This window comes from Heloderma suspectum, chromosome 4, assembly GCF_057233095.1.
Source record: "Heloderma suspectum isolate Gila_16-S chromosome 4, 16-S_ref, whole genome shotgun sequence".
NCBI classification, from domain to species: Eukaryota; Metazoa; Chordata; class Lepidosauria; order Squamata; family Helodermatidae; genus Heloderma; species Heloderma suspectum.
In genome coordinates, this window is record NC_139461.1 from 76988966 (window position 1) to 77009116 (window position 20151).

Below are 20151 nucleotides of genomic sequence, written 5' to 3' on the forward strand. Positions count from 1 at the left end.
CTGAGGCTCCCGTTACTATGCAGTGTGTTGCCATTACCAACCTACCTACAGGTACATAGTTGCTTCTTGGGCAATTAGATGCATGCAGATGAGTGGCTCCCTCTCTGTGGAACTCCCTACCTCTGGAGATCAGGCAGGCACCAACACTGTGTTGATTCTGGGCCTGCTGAAGACATCTTAATTTCAAGAAGCTGTCCTTGATTGACCAGCCAAGGTTTTATTGGTATTCTGTTTTTAAAAACTTTTAATATGCTGTTTTTTTATACGTTTCAATACAGTGCTTTTATTCTTTTTATTTTTTACTGTTCACTGCTCCAGAATCTGTTTAGATGTAGAATGGTATATAAGTGTTGTAAATCTATAAAAATAAAAAATAATACTGAAACTTTACTTATAGCTTCTGCCTCCTAGAGCCTTACATACCATGGTGTTCTACTTGACTTTCCCCCAAAAGCATGGTGGAGCAAAGAAGATGACCTTTCAAAAAGTCAAAGGGCCTTCCTGTATAAGAAGTTATTTTTAGTTTAACATGATGATGGCTCAACTCAACCTGGCTCTGCACCTGCTAGCTTAACACCTTGACAGAAGTAGAACACCCTCCTGAAGCCTTTTAACTAGCTGTATTAACTCAATGTTCCATAGGTGGGTTTGAGGCATGTGAAAACAGCCATATAGCTGTTAAGTTAAAGCTGGGCAGGACAAGCCATAGGGCTTCTTCACATGGAGCTTTTATCCTCCTATTGAGATTGCTAACTCATGGAAGTTTGCGGCCCTTTAAATGACACTGTGAACCTCCAGGGCGACTCCTGCACTAAATGACCTTTATTCTGTTTTTAAATAGATTGGAGAGAATAGATCGGAAATGAGCTATCAAATTACCCCACTTGTGTTCCCTGTGTGAAAAAGGAAAAGCCACAAGAAGAGGAGCTAGATCAATGAAACATATGGAAGGCTCAGATAAGGGGGAGAAGGAGGAGGAAAGGGGAGGGGGGAAAGGAAGAGCGTGTAAAGGGAGTCTGTTGTGATCCAGCTTTTAAAACGGAAGCAGAAAGCCCCATTTTAAATATGGGATTTTAGGCTGGGGTAGAGATGCTCAATGTGACATGCTATGTAACAGGAAGCCCCTGATGGTTAAAACTTTGAGAACCAGGGACCAACTATCATTCTTTAAAGCTGAAGGGCTCTTAACCCAGACCATCTGCAGGGGAAAATGCCAAATATATTCTATGATCTCTTGGACAAAGGCTACCTCCTTTTATAGGGAACAAAAGAAGGGAGGTATGACAGGGATCCTTGGACCCAAGGAGGAAATAATACCCAACAGCTAAATCGCTGAAGGTGTCTATCCCTGGGACAAGTTGTGATGGACAAGGCAACGTAAGTTAGCTCACCTAAGGCACAATCCTGTGGATGTTTAGACAGGAAAAAGTCCTACAACTCCCAGCATGCCCCAGCCAGGAGGCGCAGAACTTTTTTTGGTATAAACAAGCATAGGTTTACACCCTTAGACATCCAGATGACTTGTTATCCATTGAATTGTACAGGTACAGTTCAGTGTATCAGCACTGCTGCTTTATTTAGTACTGATAGATCCATAGCTGGAGCTGGACTGATGCAAGTAAAACTGTTTTAGTCTGCCTTGGAATTTTCCTGCTTTGGAAATATACATTTTTGCACTCAAGTGATTCAGTTCTACATATTTAACTTAGTCAAATTTTCTGAAAATATGCTTTTGGTGATTCCTAGTGCGTACAGGCCCTCAAGCCGTATTCTTCCATTTCAAGGCCATCCTTTCATCTTTGAACGAACAGAATACTGTTTACTTATCAGGATGTTTTGTTTTCCTTGTTATGCATGCACTGGAAGCATTTTGCTTCTTTAAAAAGATTTCCAAGAGATTATTTGATTTTGAAAAAATACTTTATGATCACAACTCTTATAAACACATCTGTCAGTACTCATTTTCAGATCCATTTACAACACATACATGCCACTTCTAAACCCTAGCAAAAAACATCACCATCAACCCAAGGTTTCCAACTGGGATTCACATTTTCATAGAAATAGCTGGAGCAATCTTTTGGCACACCATGTGTTGTAAACTGGAGTATTTCACTATAAGAGAGTGGTTTATGTGTAACAAGTTTTCCGCATTCCTGACAGAAGTTTATGCAAATAGCATGGAGACAGGTTGGAATAAGCTAACTAGCTGGGCCTTATGCACCTATAAGATCTGACAAGCTAAGGCGGATTCCAGAGCGTCAACAGAAATTGTGGAGGCTCCAGCAGATTTGTATACTGTGAGTGATATAATGTATGATGAGGGTCTCTCTCTCTCTCATAATTAGAAATCTGAGCCTCTGAAGCCGGGCTCAGCAAAAACTGTTCCTAATATTCTTTTCCCCGTGTAAGAGATTAACTCAACTGTCACTGCCGGCAGCCATTCCAGCAGGCTGTACTGATGGAGATGAGAGGGGGAAGAAGGGCCATTCCATCAGCACTGCTGAAAGACTATTTTCTCCCTCTTCCCTCCCCATTACATTTTCCTTGCGTGCTGTGCCTTTTCAGATTTTAAACCTGTGGGCAGGCACTTCTTTTACTGAGAGCCTTAGTGGCTGAGGGTTGGGCTAAAAAAAACTTTAAACAAAATAAATAAAGTTATTCCTTATCTCATACATTATGTGGAAAAGTTATGTTCAAGAAAGCAAGTCCTTTTATACTTAGGCCTGGTCTGCATGTAATGACAACCCAGAGTGTGGGTTGAATCATGGGGTTGTTGAATTGTGGGTTGTCATTACATGTGAACCCTGCACTATGGTTTAACTTTGGGTTAACCACAAATAACCAAGGAATAGAACCCAAGGCTCGTTGCTGGGTTGTGAACTCTGGGTTGTTCATGACTAACAACCCATAGTTAAACCATATTACAGGGTTCACATGTAACAACAACCCACAATTCAGAAACAATCCATATGTCCTCTGGGATATCATTATGTGCGAACCAGTAGAAAATATTCCGCTCAGAACCACATATGGTTTCAAAGTAGGATCACAAGTGTACAGATGAGTTGTTTTAGTCACACGTAAGAATGTGAAATCTTAATGCAACACACACACATATACACACACACGTTTGTGTTCATACTTCACAGGTACACTCATTGGGGAACTGTGATAGTTTGTATCTTCCTGCTGAGCATCTGCTGAGGCAAACCCAGATTTGTCTCTATAGTGTGCAAAGTGGCTTGGGCATGCTTAAAAACCAAGATAAAATCACTAACGTGCCATGTTTTATAGGCACCTTTATAAATATGCAAAATGTATGTACAGTATGCCTTAATGAGTGCTTCCATTTATGCAGCACAACATGTTGCATTCCATTGTTCCGATGCATGACTCCATTGCCACTGGCATTTTCATCTATAGTGTTAGGTAGGATTTCAGCACAAGTGTTTAATAAGGTAGGAGTCACATCAGCGACAGCAAGAATATGTCCAAGGGGCAGCCATTACATAGCCTCTAGAATTATAGAAAAGTAAAAGCTAGAAATAATTACTACCTAGCTCTTCTGTAGCCTTTGCCTACTGAGTTGTAAACACAATGATTTACCTAATGAAAGCTTAATGGTAAAGGGAGGGACCTGGGAAAGTTGTTATACCAAGCTCATGATTTCAAATCTTTTAGTTATAATTAAGGTAGATAAAAGCTCATTCTACATACAGCAAGAAGACAGCCACTAATTTATTAAAATTTTAAGGTACACACCCAAGCTCGCAGGCAAGTTAATATTCCCGCTGGTGGGTTAATTTGCTTTTGTTGGCTAGTCAAGATGTTCTTCCACCATTCTTACTCTGCAAAGCAGAATATCATATCCAGAGCTCACTTGTCCCCTCTACATTAGATGGAACAAACATGGTATAGAATAAATTGCGGCTGGAGGTAAAGAATCTGTCCTTAAAGATTGTTTAGGAAAAGGATATTCTACTCAGAGCACAACGATCACCTAGATGTTATGCCTTTAGTAATCTATATGTAGCCTTACAAGTGTGGTTTGAAAGTCTGAAGAGTCCTGAAATAAATGCCCAGGCTCTCTTCTCATGATAGAGACCAAACTCCCCTTCCTTTCCTCTGTGTGACACACATGAAAAGAGGAATTCAATTGCCCATTAAAACAGTGGGAAGCCAAGGGAAACCACCTTCCTCTTCCATTAAATCCAATCTTTGGACTGGGCTTCCTGGGGGAGCATCTTCTCCCATATCAACCTGCCTGCTCAGTGAGATCTCCAGATCAGGGCCTCCTAATTGTCCCACTGTCTACACAGATATACACCTGAAGGCAACTAGGGGGTGGGCCTTCTCTGTTGTGGCACCTTTCTTTGGAAATCTCTGCTCCCTGCAGTGCGACAGGTGTTCAGGTACCGTCAAAAATTTATCTGTATACCGAGGCATTTGCTGATTTTAAGACTTAGCTTGGTTAGATTTTCTTTGTTGTTTGTATCTTGGTATTTTATTTTAATTGTTGTTTTAATGCACTTTGTACAATGCCTTGTAATTTGATACTGAAGGATGGTATATACATATTTTAAATAGAATGAATACATGAAAGCATATGTACCCATTTGTTTAAAAGAGATGGATCCGCATGCCAATGGTGGTGCAGTACAACGCAATAGCAGTAGTTGAAGATGACTGACCTAGACAAATAGATATCATAAGAGATGGAGAGCAGTCCTATGGTCCCTGGAGAGCCGATAGGATTTTTCAGAGTCCCCCTCCCGAAGCTATGACTTTGAAAGGGGGATGCCAAAATCCAGTCCTTCTACCCTCCTCCTCGCCTGCCCCCTTGCAGCCGCCGCAGAAAGACCCGCAACTCCTGCTTACAAGGAGGACCTTGTAGAAGTCTGAAAGGGAGTGATCTGGTGAGCAGGGAGGGAAGAGGAGAGGAGAAGCCCTGTTACAAAGAATCCTATGACCTCCGCAGCCCCCAGCCCCACTAGTGTGCCTCCTCTAGATGGGCTCAAAGGTCAAAAAAGGACCTCTTATTTTAGAGGAAAAAGAAACAGGAGGATGAGAGTCGTAAATTGCCTCTGTCTCTCCTCCTCTCCTGCTGGCAGCAGACTGGCAGGGCATAGGATACTCAGAAGCCTCCAGGTTTGGAGGCTTCTGTCTAACTGGGGCACAAGCCATAGGATTGTGCCCCTATTTTCTAGAAATGGGGTGTCTATTTTTGTAATGGATGGGAGGAGGGTTATTTTCAGATTATCATATTCTTGCTTTTTAATGTATTTTGATGTTCTTTTTATATTAAATTTCAATTAAATAGCACGAAAAATATCATTAGGTAGAAGAATGCTTCTCTATTGAAAGAAGCCTATTGAAAGGCCTTTCCAATCACCATAATGCAGAAAGAGGTGGGTTAAGCCTCGTTAACAAGGGTAGTGGGTTTTCTTTCATACTTCTGGAGAGCTGGAACTTTGTTTTTTCCCAGAAAGGCAAAGAACAGATATAAGAGTTATAAAACGCTATGAGAATTCTAAGTGGAGAAGATAGGTGGAAATGGACTTGTGATGTGCCTTATAGGTACCACACAACTGGTGCCCATGACAGTAGGGAAACCACTTCCCTGCCCTCACACTGCATTTTGCTGCAGGAATGCTAAAACCATTCCTTCAAAACAAAACACACCACACGATAAAGCAGAGCTCTCTGGATGCCAAGCAGTTGCTTCATTTCCTATAAAACTGATAAAAATACTCAGCTACATGAACACCCCCTACAAAAGTGGAAACAAGGTTCAACAGGAGGATATAAAACCTAGAGGAAAAGCATGATGTACCTCAAGTCCAGATGCAAGACTAGATGAATCCAGTGGTCTCTTTTTCCTCGGCCCAATGGCTGCCAGAGCTGCTCGATTAGCCTCCATTTGCTGCATTTGTGCAAGTTCTAATTGCTGCATCTAATTGAGGAGGAAAGAGGAAATTATGAATAGGTTAGACTTAAGAACCTCGAGAGCTACAGCTGGAGTCTATCAGCTGCCATCTTTTGACCTTGGCTTGCCTTTTATACAGCAAGAAATTCATAGATTTTAAACAAATGTCGAATTCACCATGTTGCAGTTTGGCCTATTACCCATTTGCAAAGCAGCAACAAAGGTCAATGTGAAGTGTACTTAGTGGCATTATTCTAAAGACCAGTATATATTAATCTTAAAGTAATACTTTAAAAGGGTTTTTTTTTACCATTTAAGAATGTTTTGTTTAAGACAAATGTGGCTAAAATTAGTCAAAGTACCATTCTTATATGGAATTGATTCATACAGTTATTCATTACTCTAAAAGAACCTATATTACAAAAAGCATTTGCTCATGTCTTCCCTTTGACTTATGGAAGACAGCTTTGATATATGAATGTGTACTGAAATCCCACTCCGGCTGCCATTTGTAACAAGTTAAAATAGCTAGACCACCAACAGATAGATACACCCTGTCCATTCGCACTATGACAGCCAAATGTAACCAGCTACACTAGGTATTGTATTGGCAGCATCAGGGGATATGCAAGTTCTGAGATGTTAGATCTGCCTTGACTACTTCACACATGCATATAATTGCATGTTGCAGACAGTGACAATCGTGCATATGCAAACTAGCCCCCACTTGCCTTTAACCTCTGAGGCAGTTGATGGCACTACACCATCCACCACAACTGCTTCTGGGGTTGGAATGCCACTTAATCCTAAACCAGATGAAGCAACACTCCACCAGGTCTCAGACTGGTACTCTAGACTTTTCAACATTACTGTATATTCACTCAATGAGGGACAGTCTGGAGATCAGAAGCCAGCCAAAAAACATTTCAAAACCATTTTCCCTTCTTCGATTTTTCCTTCTGCTCCAAGTACAAAGATTTTTATTTTTTTTAAAAAATGTGTAAAGATCAAATTGCTATGAAAACGTCGCAGAAATGGTAAAATGGTCTTTGTTGCTGCTGGCCTTTTTAATAATAATATATAGGTTTTTTAAAGTCTGGTCTTGAAGCAGTCAGGAGTTTCTAGGTGACACAATAACCATTTTAGTTAATCTGACCTGAAGCACAAATAAAGTGGAGGCACATTTTTTAAAGCCCTTCCCAATAGTGAAATGGCATTTGCAGCATAGTTGTAATCACATGAAGCAATTTTTAAGAAGGGGAAACCTCTGTTCTCAGCTCATTTCTAAGAAAAGATTTCCTTTCCATCTCAATGAAATTGGATTTTTCACTTTTTATAAAGTTTACTCCGCTCCCCCCACTTCAGTACAAGTAGGAAAGCCAAGTTGCTGTCGATTTTTCATTTGGTAAGAAGTCTACTGACTTGTTTCTTTGGGATGGATTTAGTTGCTGCCTCCTGAACAATGTTACGGACCTCTGTCCATAGTTCCTCAGGCACTCTGTCTATCAGGTCTAATCACGTAAAACTATTCCTCACCTCCACTGTATATTCATAAAGGATATAATTTAGGTCATACCTGAATGGTTTAGTGGTTTTCCCTACATTGTTCAGGAAGCAGCAACTCAATCCATCCCAAAGAAAAAGAAATGCAAGAAAGCCAAGTGGCTGTCTGATGAGGCTTTACAAGTAGCTGAGGAAAGAAGGGAAGCGAAAAGCAAGGGAGAAAGGGGAAGATATACCCAACTGAATGCAGAGTTCCAGAGAATAGCAAGGAGAGACAAGAAGGCCTTCTTAAATGAACAATGCAAAGAAATCGAGGAAAACAATAGAATGGGAAAGACTAGAGATCTCTTCAAGAAAATCAGAGATCTCAAGGGAACGTTTCGTGCAAAGACGGGCATGATAAAGGAAAAAGAAGGCAGGGACCTAACAGAAGCAGATGAGATTAAGAAGAGGTGGAAAGAATACACAGAAGAACTATACAGGAAAGATCTGAATGTCCCTGATAGCCATGATAGTGCGGTCACTGAACTTGAGCCGGACATCCTAGAGAGTGAAGTCAAGTGGGCCTTAGCAAGCATTAGTAACAACAAAGCTAGCGGAGATGACAGTATTCCAGCAGAGCTATTTAAAATCCTAAAAGATGATACATTAAAGTGCTGCACTCAATATGCCAGCAAATTTGGAACACTCAACAGTGGCCACAAGACTGGAAAAGGTCAGTTTACATTCCAATTCCAAAGAAGAGCAATGCCAAAGAGTGTTCAAACTACTGTACAATTGCGCTCATTTCACATGCCAGCAAGGTTATGCTCAAAATCCTACAAGCTAGGCTTCAGCAGTATGTGAACTGAGAACTACCAGAAGTACAAGCTGGGTTTCGAAGAGGCAGAGGAACTAGAGATCAAATCGCCAACATTCGCTGCATCATGGAGAAAGCAAGAGAATTCCAGAAAAAGGTCTATTTCTGCTTCACTGACTATGCTACAGCCTTTGATTGTGTGGATCACAACAAACTGTGGCAAATTTTTAAAGAGATGGGAGTACCAGAGCACCTTACCTGTCTCCTGAGAAACCTGTACGAGGGCGAAGAAGCAACAGTAAGAACCGGACATGGAACAACCGAGTGGTTCAAAATTTGGAAAGGAGTACAACAAGGCTGTATATTGTCGCCCTGCTTATTTAACTTATATGCAGAGTACATCATGAGAAACGCCGGGTTGGATGAATTACAGGTCGGAATTAAGATTGCCGGGAGAATTATCAACACCCTCCGATACGCAGATGATACCACCCTAATGGCAGAAAGCAAAGAGGAGCTAAAAAGCCTCTTGTTGAGGGTGAAAGAGGAGAGTGCAAAAGCTGGGTTGAAACTCAACATTAAAAAAACTAAGATCATGGCATCTGGCCCCATCACTTCCTGGCATATAGAAGGGGAAGAAATGGAAGCAGTGACAGATTTTATTTTCTTGGGCTCCAAGATCACCGCAGACGGTGACTGTAGCCATGAAATTAAAAGACGCTTGCTCCTTGGGAGGAAAGCTATGGCAAACCTAGACAGCATAGTAAGAAGCAGAGACATCACCTTGCCGACAAAGGTCTACATAATCAAAGCTATGGTTTTCCCAGTAGTAACGTATGGCTGTGAGAGCTGGACTATAAGGAAGGCTGAGCGCCGAAGAATTGATGCTTTCCAACTGCGGTGCTGGAGAAGACTCTTACGAGTCCCCTGGACTGCAAGGAGGTCAAATGAGTCAATCCTAAAGGAAATCAACCCTGAGTGCTCATTGGAAGGACAGATACTGAAGCTGAAGCTCAAATATTTTGGCCACCTAATGCGAAGAGAAAACTCCCTGGAAAAGACCCTGACGCTGGGAAAGATTGAAGGCAAAAGGAGAAGGGGACGGCAGAGACTGAGATGGCCAGATAGCATCACCGATGCAATGAATATGAACTTGAGCACATATGACAACTTGAGGATAGAGCGGAGGACAGGAAGGCCTGGCGTGCTAAGGTCCATGGGGTCACGAAGAGTCAGACATGATTTAACGACTGAACAACAACAACAATAACTACTAACTTGTTGCTTATGGCAATACATGCTTAAAATATCCAAATGCTACAGACAGCAGTTTATGGTCACTTCAACTATTACATTATTTTGTCCATGTACTGGACATCTGAATATTAAAACACATGATTCGCTGTGTGAATCCTTGCCCACCTTAGGTGTAAGGAAATTACCTTCTACAAAACTCAGTGAAGGCCCGCAACAGCCTGAACAATTTGCCCCCCCCACCAAAACTTGTTCCCCATGCCTAGCCTAATGCTTCATTTCACACCTACATGAAAATTCTTTGCTATTTTTCACCCAAGATTTGGCCAGTAGAATTATCAACCATGCTGCCCTTCTCACAGGTGATGCAAGTCCAACTTAGCTATTAAGTGGCTTCACCTACCCCCACCACTGCCTGTTGTGTCATTTACCATGCAAAATGAGTGTCATTGGCCTGGTTCAGATGTAATGGAGAAACCACCCAATGGTGGCCCTTTCCTCTCTCATTTGAGAAATTCATTAGTGGTGGCTTTGAAGAGTTCAGAGCTAAGGACCTTAATAGTTTAATAACTGTGTTGAAAGTGGAAGGATGGAGCCACACATCAACGAAGGGGAATGGTTATGGTTAAACAAGGGCCAACACAGTCTGACAGGGAGCTGAGCTGAGTTGTTGCTTTACTGACTTGGAAAACCTATGCCAGTTTCTTGTCATCTGAAGATTTGATATAAAAACATGCATTTCCTCCCAGAGGAAGAACTTGTATCTGCCTCTTAGCTTATGCTGCTCCCACGATGAAGGCGTTAGGTGGCTGGTGGGGTTAGGAAAGTACCAGACTGTCTACAAGACCTCATCCACATTTTTTCTACTCTATAGGGAACAGGAAGGCCAGAGGCTCATATGTCTTTTAGATGAGCTGTGAACTCCGTCAGAAGTTGCATGGAAACAAATGGAGAAGTGTTCAGGTGCAAGGTTCCGAAGATGGAGATGGTGCATTGAGCCAGATGTGCAGTCTCCCCCAACCTGGTACTCTTCAGACATTTTGAACTATGGCTCCCATCATCTCCAACTACTGGCCATGCTGGGAGTTGTAGTCCAAAACCCCTGGAGGACACTAGGTTGGAGAAGGCTGCTATAGAGTGATATATTCCTCTAGGACCAACAGGGCAAGGATCACCAAACTTTCAATCTGGGGACCGTTCAGATGGAGTGTGGGAACATGACAATATACCTCCAGGGGGAAGTCACTGGGGACCCCTGCTTCTAGAGACCAGAGCAGGGAGAACTCCTCGGTGAATGCACTAAAAAGGAAAGCCATGGGATAAGTCTGAGAAGTGATAGGAACACTGGTAGGCAGCTGTAAATTAGAATTGCACTACTGGAATGCACTAGAGATATATGAATGGCATGGTAGTTTGATCAGCCATCCTACCCTTTATGAGGAGATCCAGAAGTAGGCACCTAGTACTAGGGCCTGATGGTGAAAAATATGAGAATAAGAATGCATCAATTGTGAAGCCCATTCGCATTCTAGAGGCTGGCGCCAATCATATGTTGAGGGAAGTGCAAGAATTCCTTGAAGACTGGGTAAGATGGCATTTTAATGGCAGGTCTCCCAAGGGAAACAGGTGAGTCGCAGGGGTCCAGATGCTCATATGCTCCATTAGGAAGTTGGCTGGAACTGTACTGTGAAAATCAGCTTAATTGAATTCAAGGAATTAGGAACACCTCTGGTGACTGTTAAAGAACAGTGGTTTGCAGAGAGCTCTTATTTCTTCCTTTACTTGTTGGAGGCTTAATGCTGCCATTGTGATGCTACTGACTGTGGAGGGCTTCAAGGAGTTTCTCCAAAAGTAAGCCTGCGGTGCCCTTTACCACTGCCCAAAGTCTGAGCCAGACACTCATGGGAACTATAAGTGCTTCAGCTGACTAATGTTAACAAGTGACTGGTCTGAAAGATATCATTCAGTTATCTGAAAAGGCTCAAGGTCACAGACTTAGCATCAGAACCCCAGGACCTGGAGACAAGATGGTGCTAGCTGAGAAGGCTGTGTGCTGGAATCTGTAGATATAGGAACACAGAAGGCTGCCTTATACCAGATTAGACCACTGGTCCATCTAGCTCATCACTGTCTACATCAACTATCTTGACTCCAGGGTTTCCGACAGAAGTCTTTTGCAGTCCTATCTGGGGATGCCCTGGGTTGAACTGGAGACCTTCTGCATGCAAAGCATGAGCTCTCTACCAGAGAACCACGGCCTTTCCTCTCAGATTTGGAGGCTGAAAACACTTGTGGGGCAGTTCTGAGAACATCACTGTTGAAACAGAGTGGAGGAAAGTAGCAGAGCCCCACGAAACCAAGGAGTATCAGAAAGAAACATCCTCTGGGAAAGGATGTCCACAGGTGCAAAAAAAAAAAAAAAAAAAGCCTAGAGGAGCTGGGCTTTAAGTTCCCTCGATTTTGTGGTACAGCCTTGGCAATGCTTACTAGTCTCAATGATACAAATGTCACTGAGGCAGTATGCGTGATGGTGTAATTCAGGTATTTTACTGCAACACTTCTTGAAAATTGCTTTACTCACCAGGGGAGCAAGAGTTTGTTCTGGCTTACTCCTGCACTTCTGGCTTATTATATCCTGATAACTGCTTTAATCTCTACAATAAATGAAAACAGGTAACTCCCCCGCCCCTTTTCACTCCTCTCGTTAACTTTGTGTTGACTCTAAACATGCATTTAAATTTGTTCAATGGCAGGCAAGAGAGACATGAAAAAGAAACTGTGCCAGTTTCATCCCCTACAAATGCAGGAGCAGCGGGTTTCTCAAAAGAATCCAAGGGAGAAGCTATGTCACTCCTTAAAGTGATCACTGTGGATCTCAAAACCATAAAAGACTATCAAGCTGCTGTGAGCTTTGGTTGACGGCATTTCTCTTAGATGTAGCAGAATCCAGAATCTCACAGCTGGAAGACAATGCCACCACGCACGGTACCGCGTTGACTGCTTTTCAGCGATCTAACACTGCTTTGCAGGCTAAGATAAATGCATTTGAGAGCCATGCTCACCCCTGCAATCTATGCATTATCTGGATTCCAGAGATGGCTGAACAAGGCGATCTTAGTCTTTTAGGGTGCAATCCTATGGGGATAGGCGGCTGTCTCCGAACTTGGAGGCGACCACCTATCCAATGCAGGGCAGGAGAAGCACAGAGGGGATCATTCCCTCTGCGCTTCCTCCTGCCCTGCATTTGTGGCTAGATAGCCGATTTCGGCTGTCTAGCAGCAGGAAGGTGGAGTGGGGGAGGAGGCTGCCAGTGGACACACAGGATGTGTCGTACTGGCATTTCCGCCTTCCCCGCCCTGGAACGCCCCCTGGAATGCCCAGATTTGGGCACTCCATGCTCCTCTTTGGAGCACGGAGGGCAGGGCTCTTCTGCGCTGCCTGCAACTTCCATAGCAAAGCAGTAAAGCAGAGGGGAAAATTTTGCGAATTTCATAGCTGTGGACTGTTGAATGTGCGTATTTGTGCAAGGCTGAAAAATAAAATAAAAAATAAAGAAGGTTGTGGATGTGCTTGGGATACTCTCCTGTGTCCTTTCTTCTCAGTGTTTAGAAACATGGGGCAGAGGGCACTGAGAAAGGTTGAGGGAGAATGGTGGCAGCACTGGTGAGATTGCAAGGAGTGGCAGGGGTTTTTGCTGCTGTTGCTGGGCAGCAATCTAGCCGCTTCCAACAACCGACGATGAAGTTGCCCTGCCGGGTTTAGACATCACATACAATCCTGAAAACAACCCCCCCTGAACAACCCAACAAGCCATGGGTTCTCAGAGTGGCTTGTTGATAAAAAATAAGCCACCCTGCAGAAACCGCACTGAGTTTAGACTCACAGCAACCCATCATGGGTGATCATTCATGCTGGTTTGTCGTGTCATGAAAACCAGGTCAATATTTTATTCTCTTTCCAGCTGTCTTGTCTTCACCATGGATCTAGTCTCAATTTTTTTTCAAATGCCTGCTGCTGCTGCTGCTGATTAGTTTCCTTGCATGGATCCAGCTGCTAGGCCAGCAAAGGAAGGCTAGTATTTTGCAAGTTTCAAGGCCTTTGCTTCACGTTATTATGGAACCTTTTTTTTTTTTTTTTCCTTTTCCTGTTTTGGTTTTCCTTCTGAGGTTTGTTTTTCACTTTTTTCTCCCTTTCCTATTGCGTGATTTATTAGTAAGTTTACAAGCTTGATTTGTTATAAGCATCATAAACACAATCTTGGAAATTCTGGGTATGCAATGTGTGTTACAGTGTTTGATGGCTTGCTTTATGATGAAATGTTTTAAAAGAGTGAGGGTGGGAGCAGTACGTTGTCTTCAAATCTATATAGTTTATGTGACATTTTTGTTAGGCTTTATAAATGGTGTAATGGTGTGGGATGGTTAAGATTGTGGGTGTGAACAAGTGTTTCAGATATATAATTTTTGGAGGCTCTAATTTGTGAAATATGTCTCTGAACATCATCACTTGGGATGTTAGGGGGTTAGGCACTCCTAATAAGAAAAAACAAGTGCTTTCCAAACTGATGAAGCTAAAAAAGGATGTTGCTTTTTTTTTTTTTTTTACAAGAAACTCACCTTTTGGTGGAAGACAAGGACAGACTTAGCAAAGACTGGGTAGGGGAAGTCTATGCTAGTGGTAATTCTAAGAAAGCTAAAGGTGTGGCCATACTAATATATAAAAATGCACCAATATAAGTGTTCCAAGGAAGATCCAATTGCGATAGATGCTTATTTTGGTGGTCAAATCTGCAAACATGATAATCGCCATGGTGAATGTATACGGTTCTAACCTGGATTCACCTGCCATGTTTTATAAGACCATTAGTTAATTGGTGGGGACTTTTAATTAGATTTGCGACCCAATTTTTGATAGGAGTAATCCCTCTCCACTGGAGAAGGAAATGGCAACCCACTCCAGTATTCTTGCCAAGAAAACCCCATGGAACGTATCACAAGGCTAAAAGATATGACGCCGGAAGATGAGCCCCTCAGGTCGGAAGGTGTCCAATATGCTACTGGGGAAGAGCAGAGGGTATTTCCAAGTAGCGCCAGAAAGAGTGAAGCGGCTGGGCCAAACCCGAAAGGACACTCAGCTGTGGATGTGTCTGGCGGTGAAAAGAAAATCCGATGCTGTAAAGAACAATATTGTTTAGGAACCTGGAATGTCAGATCAATGAATCAAGGTAAGCTGGAGGTGGTCAAACATGAGATGGCAAGATTGAACATCGACATCTTGGGAATCAGCGAACTAAAATGGACAGGCATGGGCGAATTTAATTCAGGTGACCATCACATCTACTATTGTGGGCAAGAATCCCTTAGAAGAAATGGAGTAGCACTCATAGTCAACAAAAGGGTGGGAAAAGCAGTACTGGGGTACAATCTTAAAAATGATAGAATGATCTCAGTACGAATCCAAGGCAAACCATTCAACATCACAGTAATTCAAGTCTATGCCCCAACCACTGAGGCCGAAGAAGCTAAGGTTGATCGGTTCTATGAAGACCTACAACACCTTCTAGAACTAACACCAAAAAAAGATGTCCTCTTCATCATAGGGGATTGGAATGCTAAAGTAGGAAGTCAAGAAATCACCGGGATAACAGGCAGGCATGGCCTTGGTGTACAAAATGAAGCAGGACAAAGGCTAATAGAGTTTTGCCAAGAGAACACGCTGATCATAGCAAACACTCTTTTCCAACAGCACAAGAGGCGACTCTACACATGGACGTCACCAGATGGTCAATATCGAAATCAGATTGATTATGTCCTTTGCAGCCAAAGATGGAGAAGCTCCATACAGTCAGTAAAAACAAGACCTGGAGCTGACTGTGGCTCAGATCATGAGCTGCTTCTTGCAAAATTTCGGCTTAAATTGAAGAATGTCGGGAAAACCACTAAACCGTTCAGGTATGACCTAAATCATATCCCTGATGAATATACAGTGGAGGTGAGGAATAGATTTCAGGGATTAGACCTGATAGACAGAGTGCCTGAGGAACTATGGACGGAGGTCCGTAACATTGTTCAGGAGGCAGCAACTCAATCCGTCCCAAAGAAAAAGAAATGCAAGAAAGCCAAGTGGCTGTCTGATGAGGCTTTACAAGTAGCTCACGAAAGAAGGGAAGCGAAAAGCAAGGGAGAAAGGGGAAGATATAACCAACTGAATGCAGAGTTCCAGAGAATAGCAAGGAGAGACAAGAAGGCCTTCTTAAATGAACAATGCAAAGAAATCGAGGAAAACAACAGACTGGGAAAGACTAGAGATCTCTTCAAGAAAATTGGAGATCTCAAGGGAACGTTTTGTGTAAAGACGGGCATGATAAAGGACAAAGAAGGCAGGGACCTAACAGAAGCAGATGAGATGAAGAAGAGGTGGCAAGAATACACAGAAGAACTATACAGGAAAGATCTGAATGTCCCTGATAGCCATGATAGTGCGGTCACTGAACTTGAGTCGGACATCCTCGAGAGTGAAGTCAAGTGGGCCTTAGGAAGCATTAGTAACAACAAAGCTAGCGGAGATGACCGTATTCCAGCCGAGCTATTTAAAATCCTAAAAGATGATGCTGTTAAAGTGCTGCATTCAATATGCCAACAAATCTGGAACACTCAACAGTGGCCACAAGACTGGAGAAGGTCAGTTTACATTCCAATTCCAAAGAAGGGCAACGCCAAAGAGTGTTCAAACTACCGCACCATTGCGCTCATTTCACATGCCAGCAAGGTGATGCTCAAAATCCTACAAGCTAGGCTTCAGCAGTATGCGAACCGAGAACTACCGGAAGTACAAGCTGGGTTTCGAAGAGGCAGAGGAACTAGAGATCAAATCGCCAACATTCGCTGCATCATGGAGAAAGCAAGAGAATTCCAGAAAAACGTCTATTCCTGCTTCATTGACTACGCTAAAGCCTTTGATTGTGTGGATCACAACAAACTCTGGCAAATTCTGAAAGAGATGGGAGTACCAGACCACCTTACCTGTCTCCTGAGAAACCTGTAGGAGGGTCAAGAAGCAACAGTAAGAACCAGACACGGAACAACCGAGTGGTTCAAAATTGGGAAAGGAGTACAAGGCTGCATATTCTTGCCCTGCTTATTTAACTTATATGCAGAGTACATCATGAGAAACACTGGGTTGGATGAATCACAGGTCTGAATTAAGATTGCCGGGAGAATTATCAACAACCTCAGATACACAGACGATACCACCCTAATGGCAGAAAGCAAAGAGGATCTCAAGAGCCTCTTGTTGAGGGTGAAAGAGGAGAGTGCAAAAGCTGGTTTGAAACTCAACATTAAAAAAACGAAGATCTGGCCCCATCACTTCCTGGCATATAGAAGGGGAAGAAATGGAAGCAGTGACAGATTTTACTTTCTTGGGCTCCAAGATCACCGCAGACGGTGACTGTAGCCATGAAATTAAAAGACGCTTGCTCCTTGGGAGGAAAGCTATGGCCAACCTAGACAGCACAGTAAGAAGCAGAGACATCACCTTGCCGACAAAGGTCCGTCTAATCAAAGCTATGGTTTTCCCAGTAGTAACGTATGGCTGTGAGAGCTGAACTATAAGGAAGGCTGAGCGCCGAAGAATTGATGCTTTCCAACTGTGGTGCTGGAGAAGACTCTTACGAGTCCCCTGGACTGCAAGGAGGTCAAATCAGTCCATCCTGAAGGAAATCAACCCTGACTGCTCATTGGAAGGACAGATACTGAAGCTGAAGCTCCAATATTTTGGCCACCTAATGCGAAGAGAAAACTCTCTGGAAAAGACCCTGATGCTGGGAAAGACTGAAGGCAAAAGGAGAAGGGGACGGCAGAGGATGAGATGGCTAGATAGCATCACGGATGCAATGAATATGAACTTGAGCACGCTCCGGGAGAGAGCGCAGGACAGGAAGGCCTGGCGTGCTATGGTCCATGGGGTCACGAAGAGTCGGACACGACTGAACGACTGAACAACAACAACAACAATCCCTCTCACAAATTTCACTCTGTAAATCGTTCAACACTGAAGATGTTGAGTTAGGTTTGATAGATGTATGGGTGCATGCTATATCTTGGGGCAAGGGATTATACCTTTTTCCCACATCCATGCACCAAAATTGCTTTAGATTAGATTATTTTTTGGTCTCTTCTCTATTTCAAAGTGTGACAGATCATGCTCTACATGATTGCTATCTCAGATCATGCTCTGTTTAAGAATTAAATGGTCTAATTTTGTTAAGCCTTTTAGCATTTGGCACATGAACGTTTCACTTCTAAATGAAATAAATGAATAAATAAAATGATGGTAACTTTAAAACACAGATGACTTCTGAACTTAAGGAATACTTTGTGATTAACAAGAGTTCAGCTATGTCCTGCAGTACTTAATAGGAGGCGTGTAAGGCATATATGAGGGGAAGGTTTATTGCGTACGCTTCTCACAACAAAAAGATCAGGATGATACAAGAAGAGAATCTGGATAAAACAGTGAACTCTTTATTAAGAATTTGCAGCTTGCCCCTCCCCAGACCTCTATCGAAACTACAACATGCTAAATATGAACTGAACAAATGACATTCATCTAAAGCAGAATTCACATTGACTTCTGTGCTTCAGAGGTATTGGGAAAGGGGAGAAAGGCCAGGCAAGATTCTGGCATTTCTACTGAAACAAAAAACTCAGAATTATATTCCTTTTATTAAAGGTAACCATAACAGTGTATACACAAGTCCAAGGGATATACATTTAGAGTTCCAGAAATATTACTCTGAACTATACAGGATGGATAGGGATCTGACAAGTCAGGAATTTGAAACTTTCTTTTCGAATTTGGACCTCTACAATTGGATTTTCAAAAAAAGGACCTACTTGTAGAGTCTTTGCAGGCTGAGGAGGTTAAGTGCGTTATTGAGAATACAAGGGATGGGAAAGCTCTGGGGGCAGATGGTGGTCTTATAGAATGGTTTAAGGTGCACTTGGATATTTTGACTCCTAAACTTTTTTGTCTTTATAGTAAGGGTTTTGAATCAGGAACTTTACCAGCATCATTATATGATGCTTGTTGTTGTTGTTGTTGTTCAGTCGTATCCGACTCTCCGTGACCCCATGGACCATAGCACGCCAGGCCTTCCTGTCCTGCGCTCTCTCCCGGAGCGTGCTCAAGTTCATATTCATTGCATCCGTGATGCTATCTAGCCATCTCATCCTCTGCCGTCCTCTTCTCCTTTTGCCTTCAGGCTTTCCCAGCATCAGGGTCTTTTCCAGGGAGTTTTCTCTTCGCATTAGGTGGCCAAAATATTGGAGCTTCAGCTTCAGTATCTGCCCTTCCAATGAGCACTCAGGGTTGATTTCCTTTAGGATGGACTGATTTGACCTCCTTGCAGTCCAGGGGACTCGTAAGAGTCTTCTCCAGCACCACAGTTCGAAAGCATCAATTCTTCGGCGCTCAGCCTTCCTTATAGTCCAGCTCTCACAGCCATACATTACTACTGGGTAAAGCATAGCTTTGATTAGACGGTCCTTTGTCGGCAAGGTGATGTCTCTGCTTCTTACTATGCTGTCTAGGTTTGCCATAGCTTTCCTCCCAAGGAGCAAGCGTCTTTTAATTTCATGGCTACAGTCACCGTCTGCGGTGATCTTGGAGCCCAAGAAAGTAAAATCTGTCACTGCTTCCATTTCTTCCCCTTCTATATGACAGGAAGTGATAGGGCCAGATGACATGTTCTTCGTTTTGTTAATGTTGAGTTTCAAACCAGCTTTTGCACTCTCCTCTTTCACCCTCAACAAGAGGCTCTTGAGATCCTCTTCGCTTTCTGCCATTACGGTGGTATCGTCTGCATATCGGAGATTGTTGATAATTCTCCCGGCAATCTTAATTCCGACCTCTGATTCATCCAACCTGGCATTTCTCATGATGTACTCTGCATATAAGTTAAATAAGCAGGGTGACAATATGCAGCCTTGTCGTACTCCTTTCCCAATTTTGAACCAATCGGTTGTTCCATCTCTGGTTCTTACTGTTGCTTCTTGACCCTCCTACAGGTTTCTCAGGAGACAGGTAAGGTGGTCTGGTACTCCCATCACTTTAAGAATTTGCCAGAGTTTGTTGTGATCCACACAATCAAAGGCTTTAGCGTAGTCAATGAAGCAGAAATAGACGTTTTTCTGGAGTTCTCTTGCTTTCTCCATGATGCAGCGAATGTTGGCGATTTGATCTCTAGTTCCTCTGCCTCTTCGAAACCCAGCTTGTACTTCCGGTAGTTCTCGGTTCGCATACTGCTGAAGCCTAGCTTGTAGGATTTTGAGCATCACCTTGCTGGCATGTGAAATGAGCGCAATGGTGCGGTAGTTTGAACACTCTTTGGCGTTGCCCTTCTTTGGAATTGGAATGTAAACTGACCTTCTCCAGTCTTGTGGCCACTGTTGAGTGTTCCAGATTTGTTGGCATATTGAATGCAGCACTTTAACAGCATCATCTTTTAGGATTTTAAATAGCTCGGCTGGAATACGGTCATCTCCGCTAGCTTTGTTGTTACTAATGCTTCCTAAGGCCCACTTGACTTCACTCTCGAGGATGTCCTGCTCAAGTTCAGTGACCGCACTATCATGGCTATCAGGGACATTCAGATCTTTCCTGT

The 20151-nt window shown here is 42.9% G+C and overlaps 1 protein-coding gene across 3 annotated transcripts in view; it reads right to left on the minus strand.

The window, feature by feature from the left end:
• Window positions 1-20151, minus strand: part of TAF4B (TATA-box binding protein associated factor 4b) — a 92021-nt gene that overhangs the window by 15402 nt on the left and 56468 nt on the right. For all 3 annotated transcript variants that reach the window (XM_084849652.1, XM_084849651.1, XM_084849653.1), the window contains exon 14: window positions 5837-5956. In XM_084849652.1, coding sequence (XP_084705778.1) covers window positions 5837-5956 — 120 coding nt within the window. The remainder of the gene's footprint in view (window positions 1-5836; window positions 5957-20151) is intronic.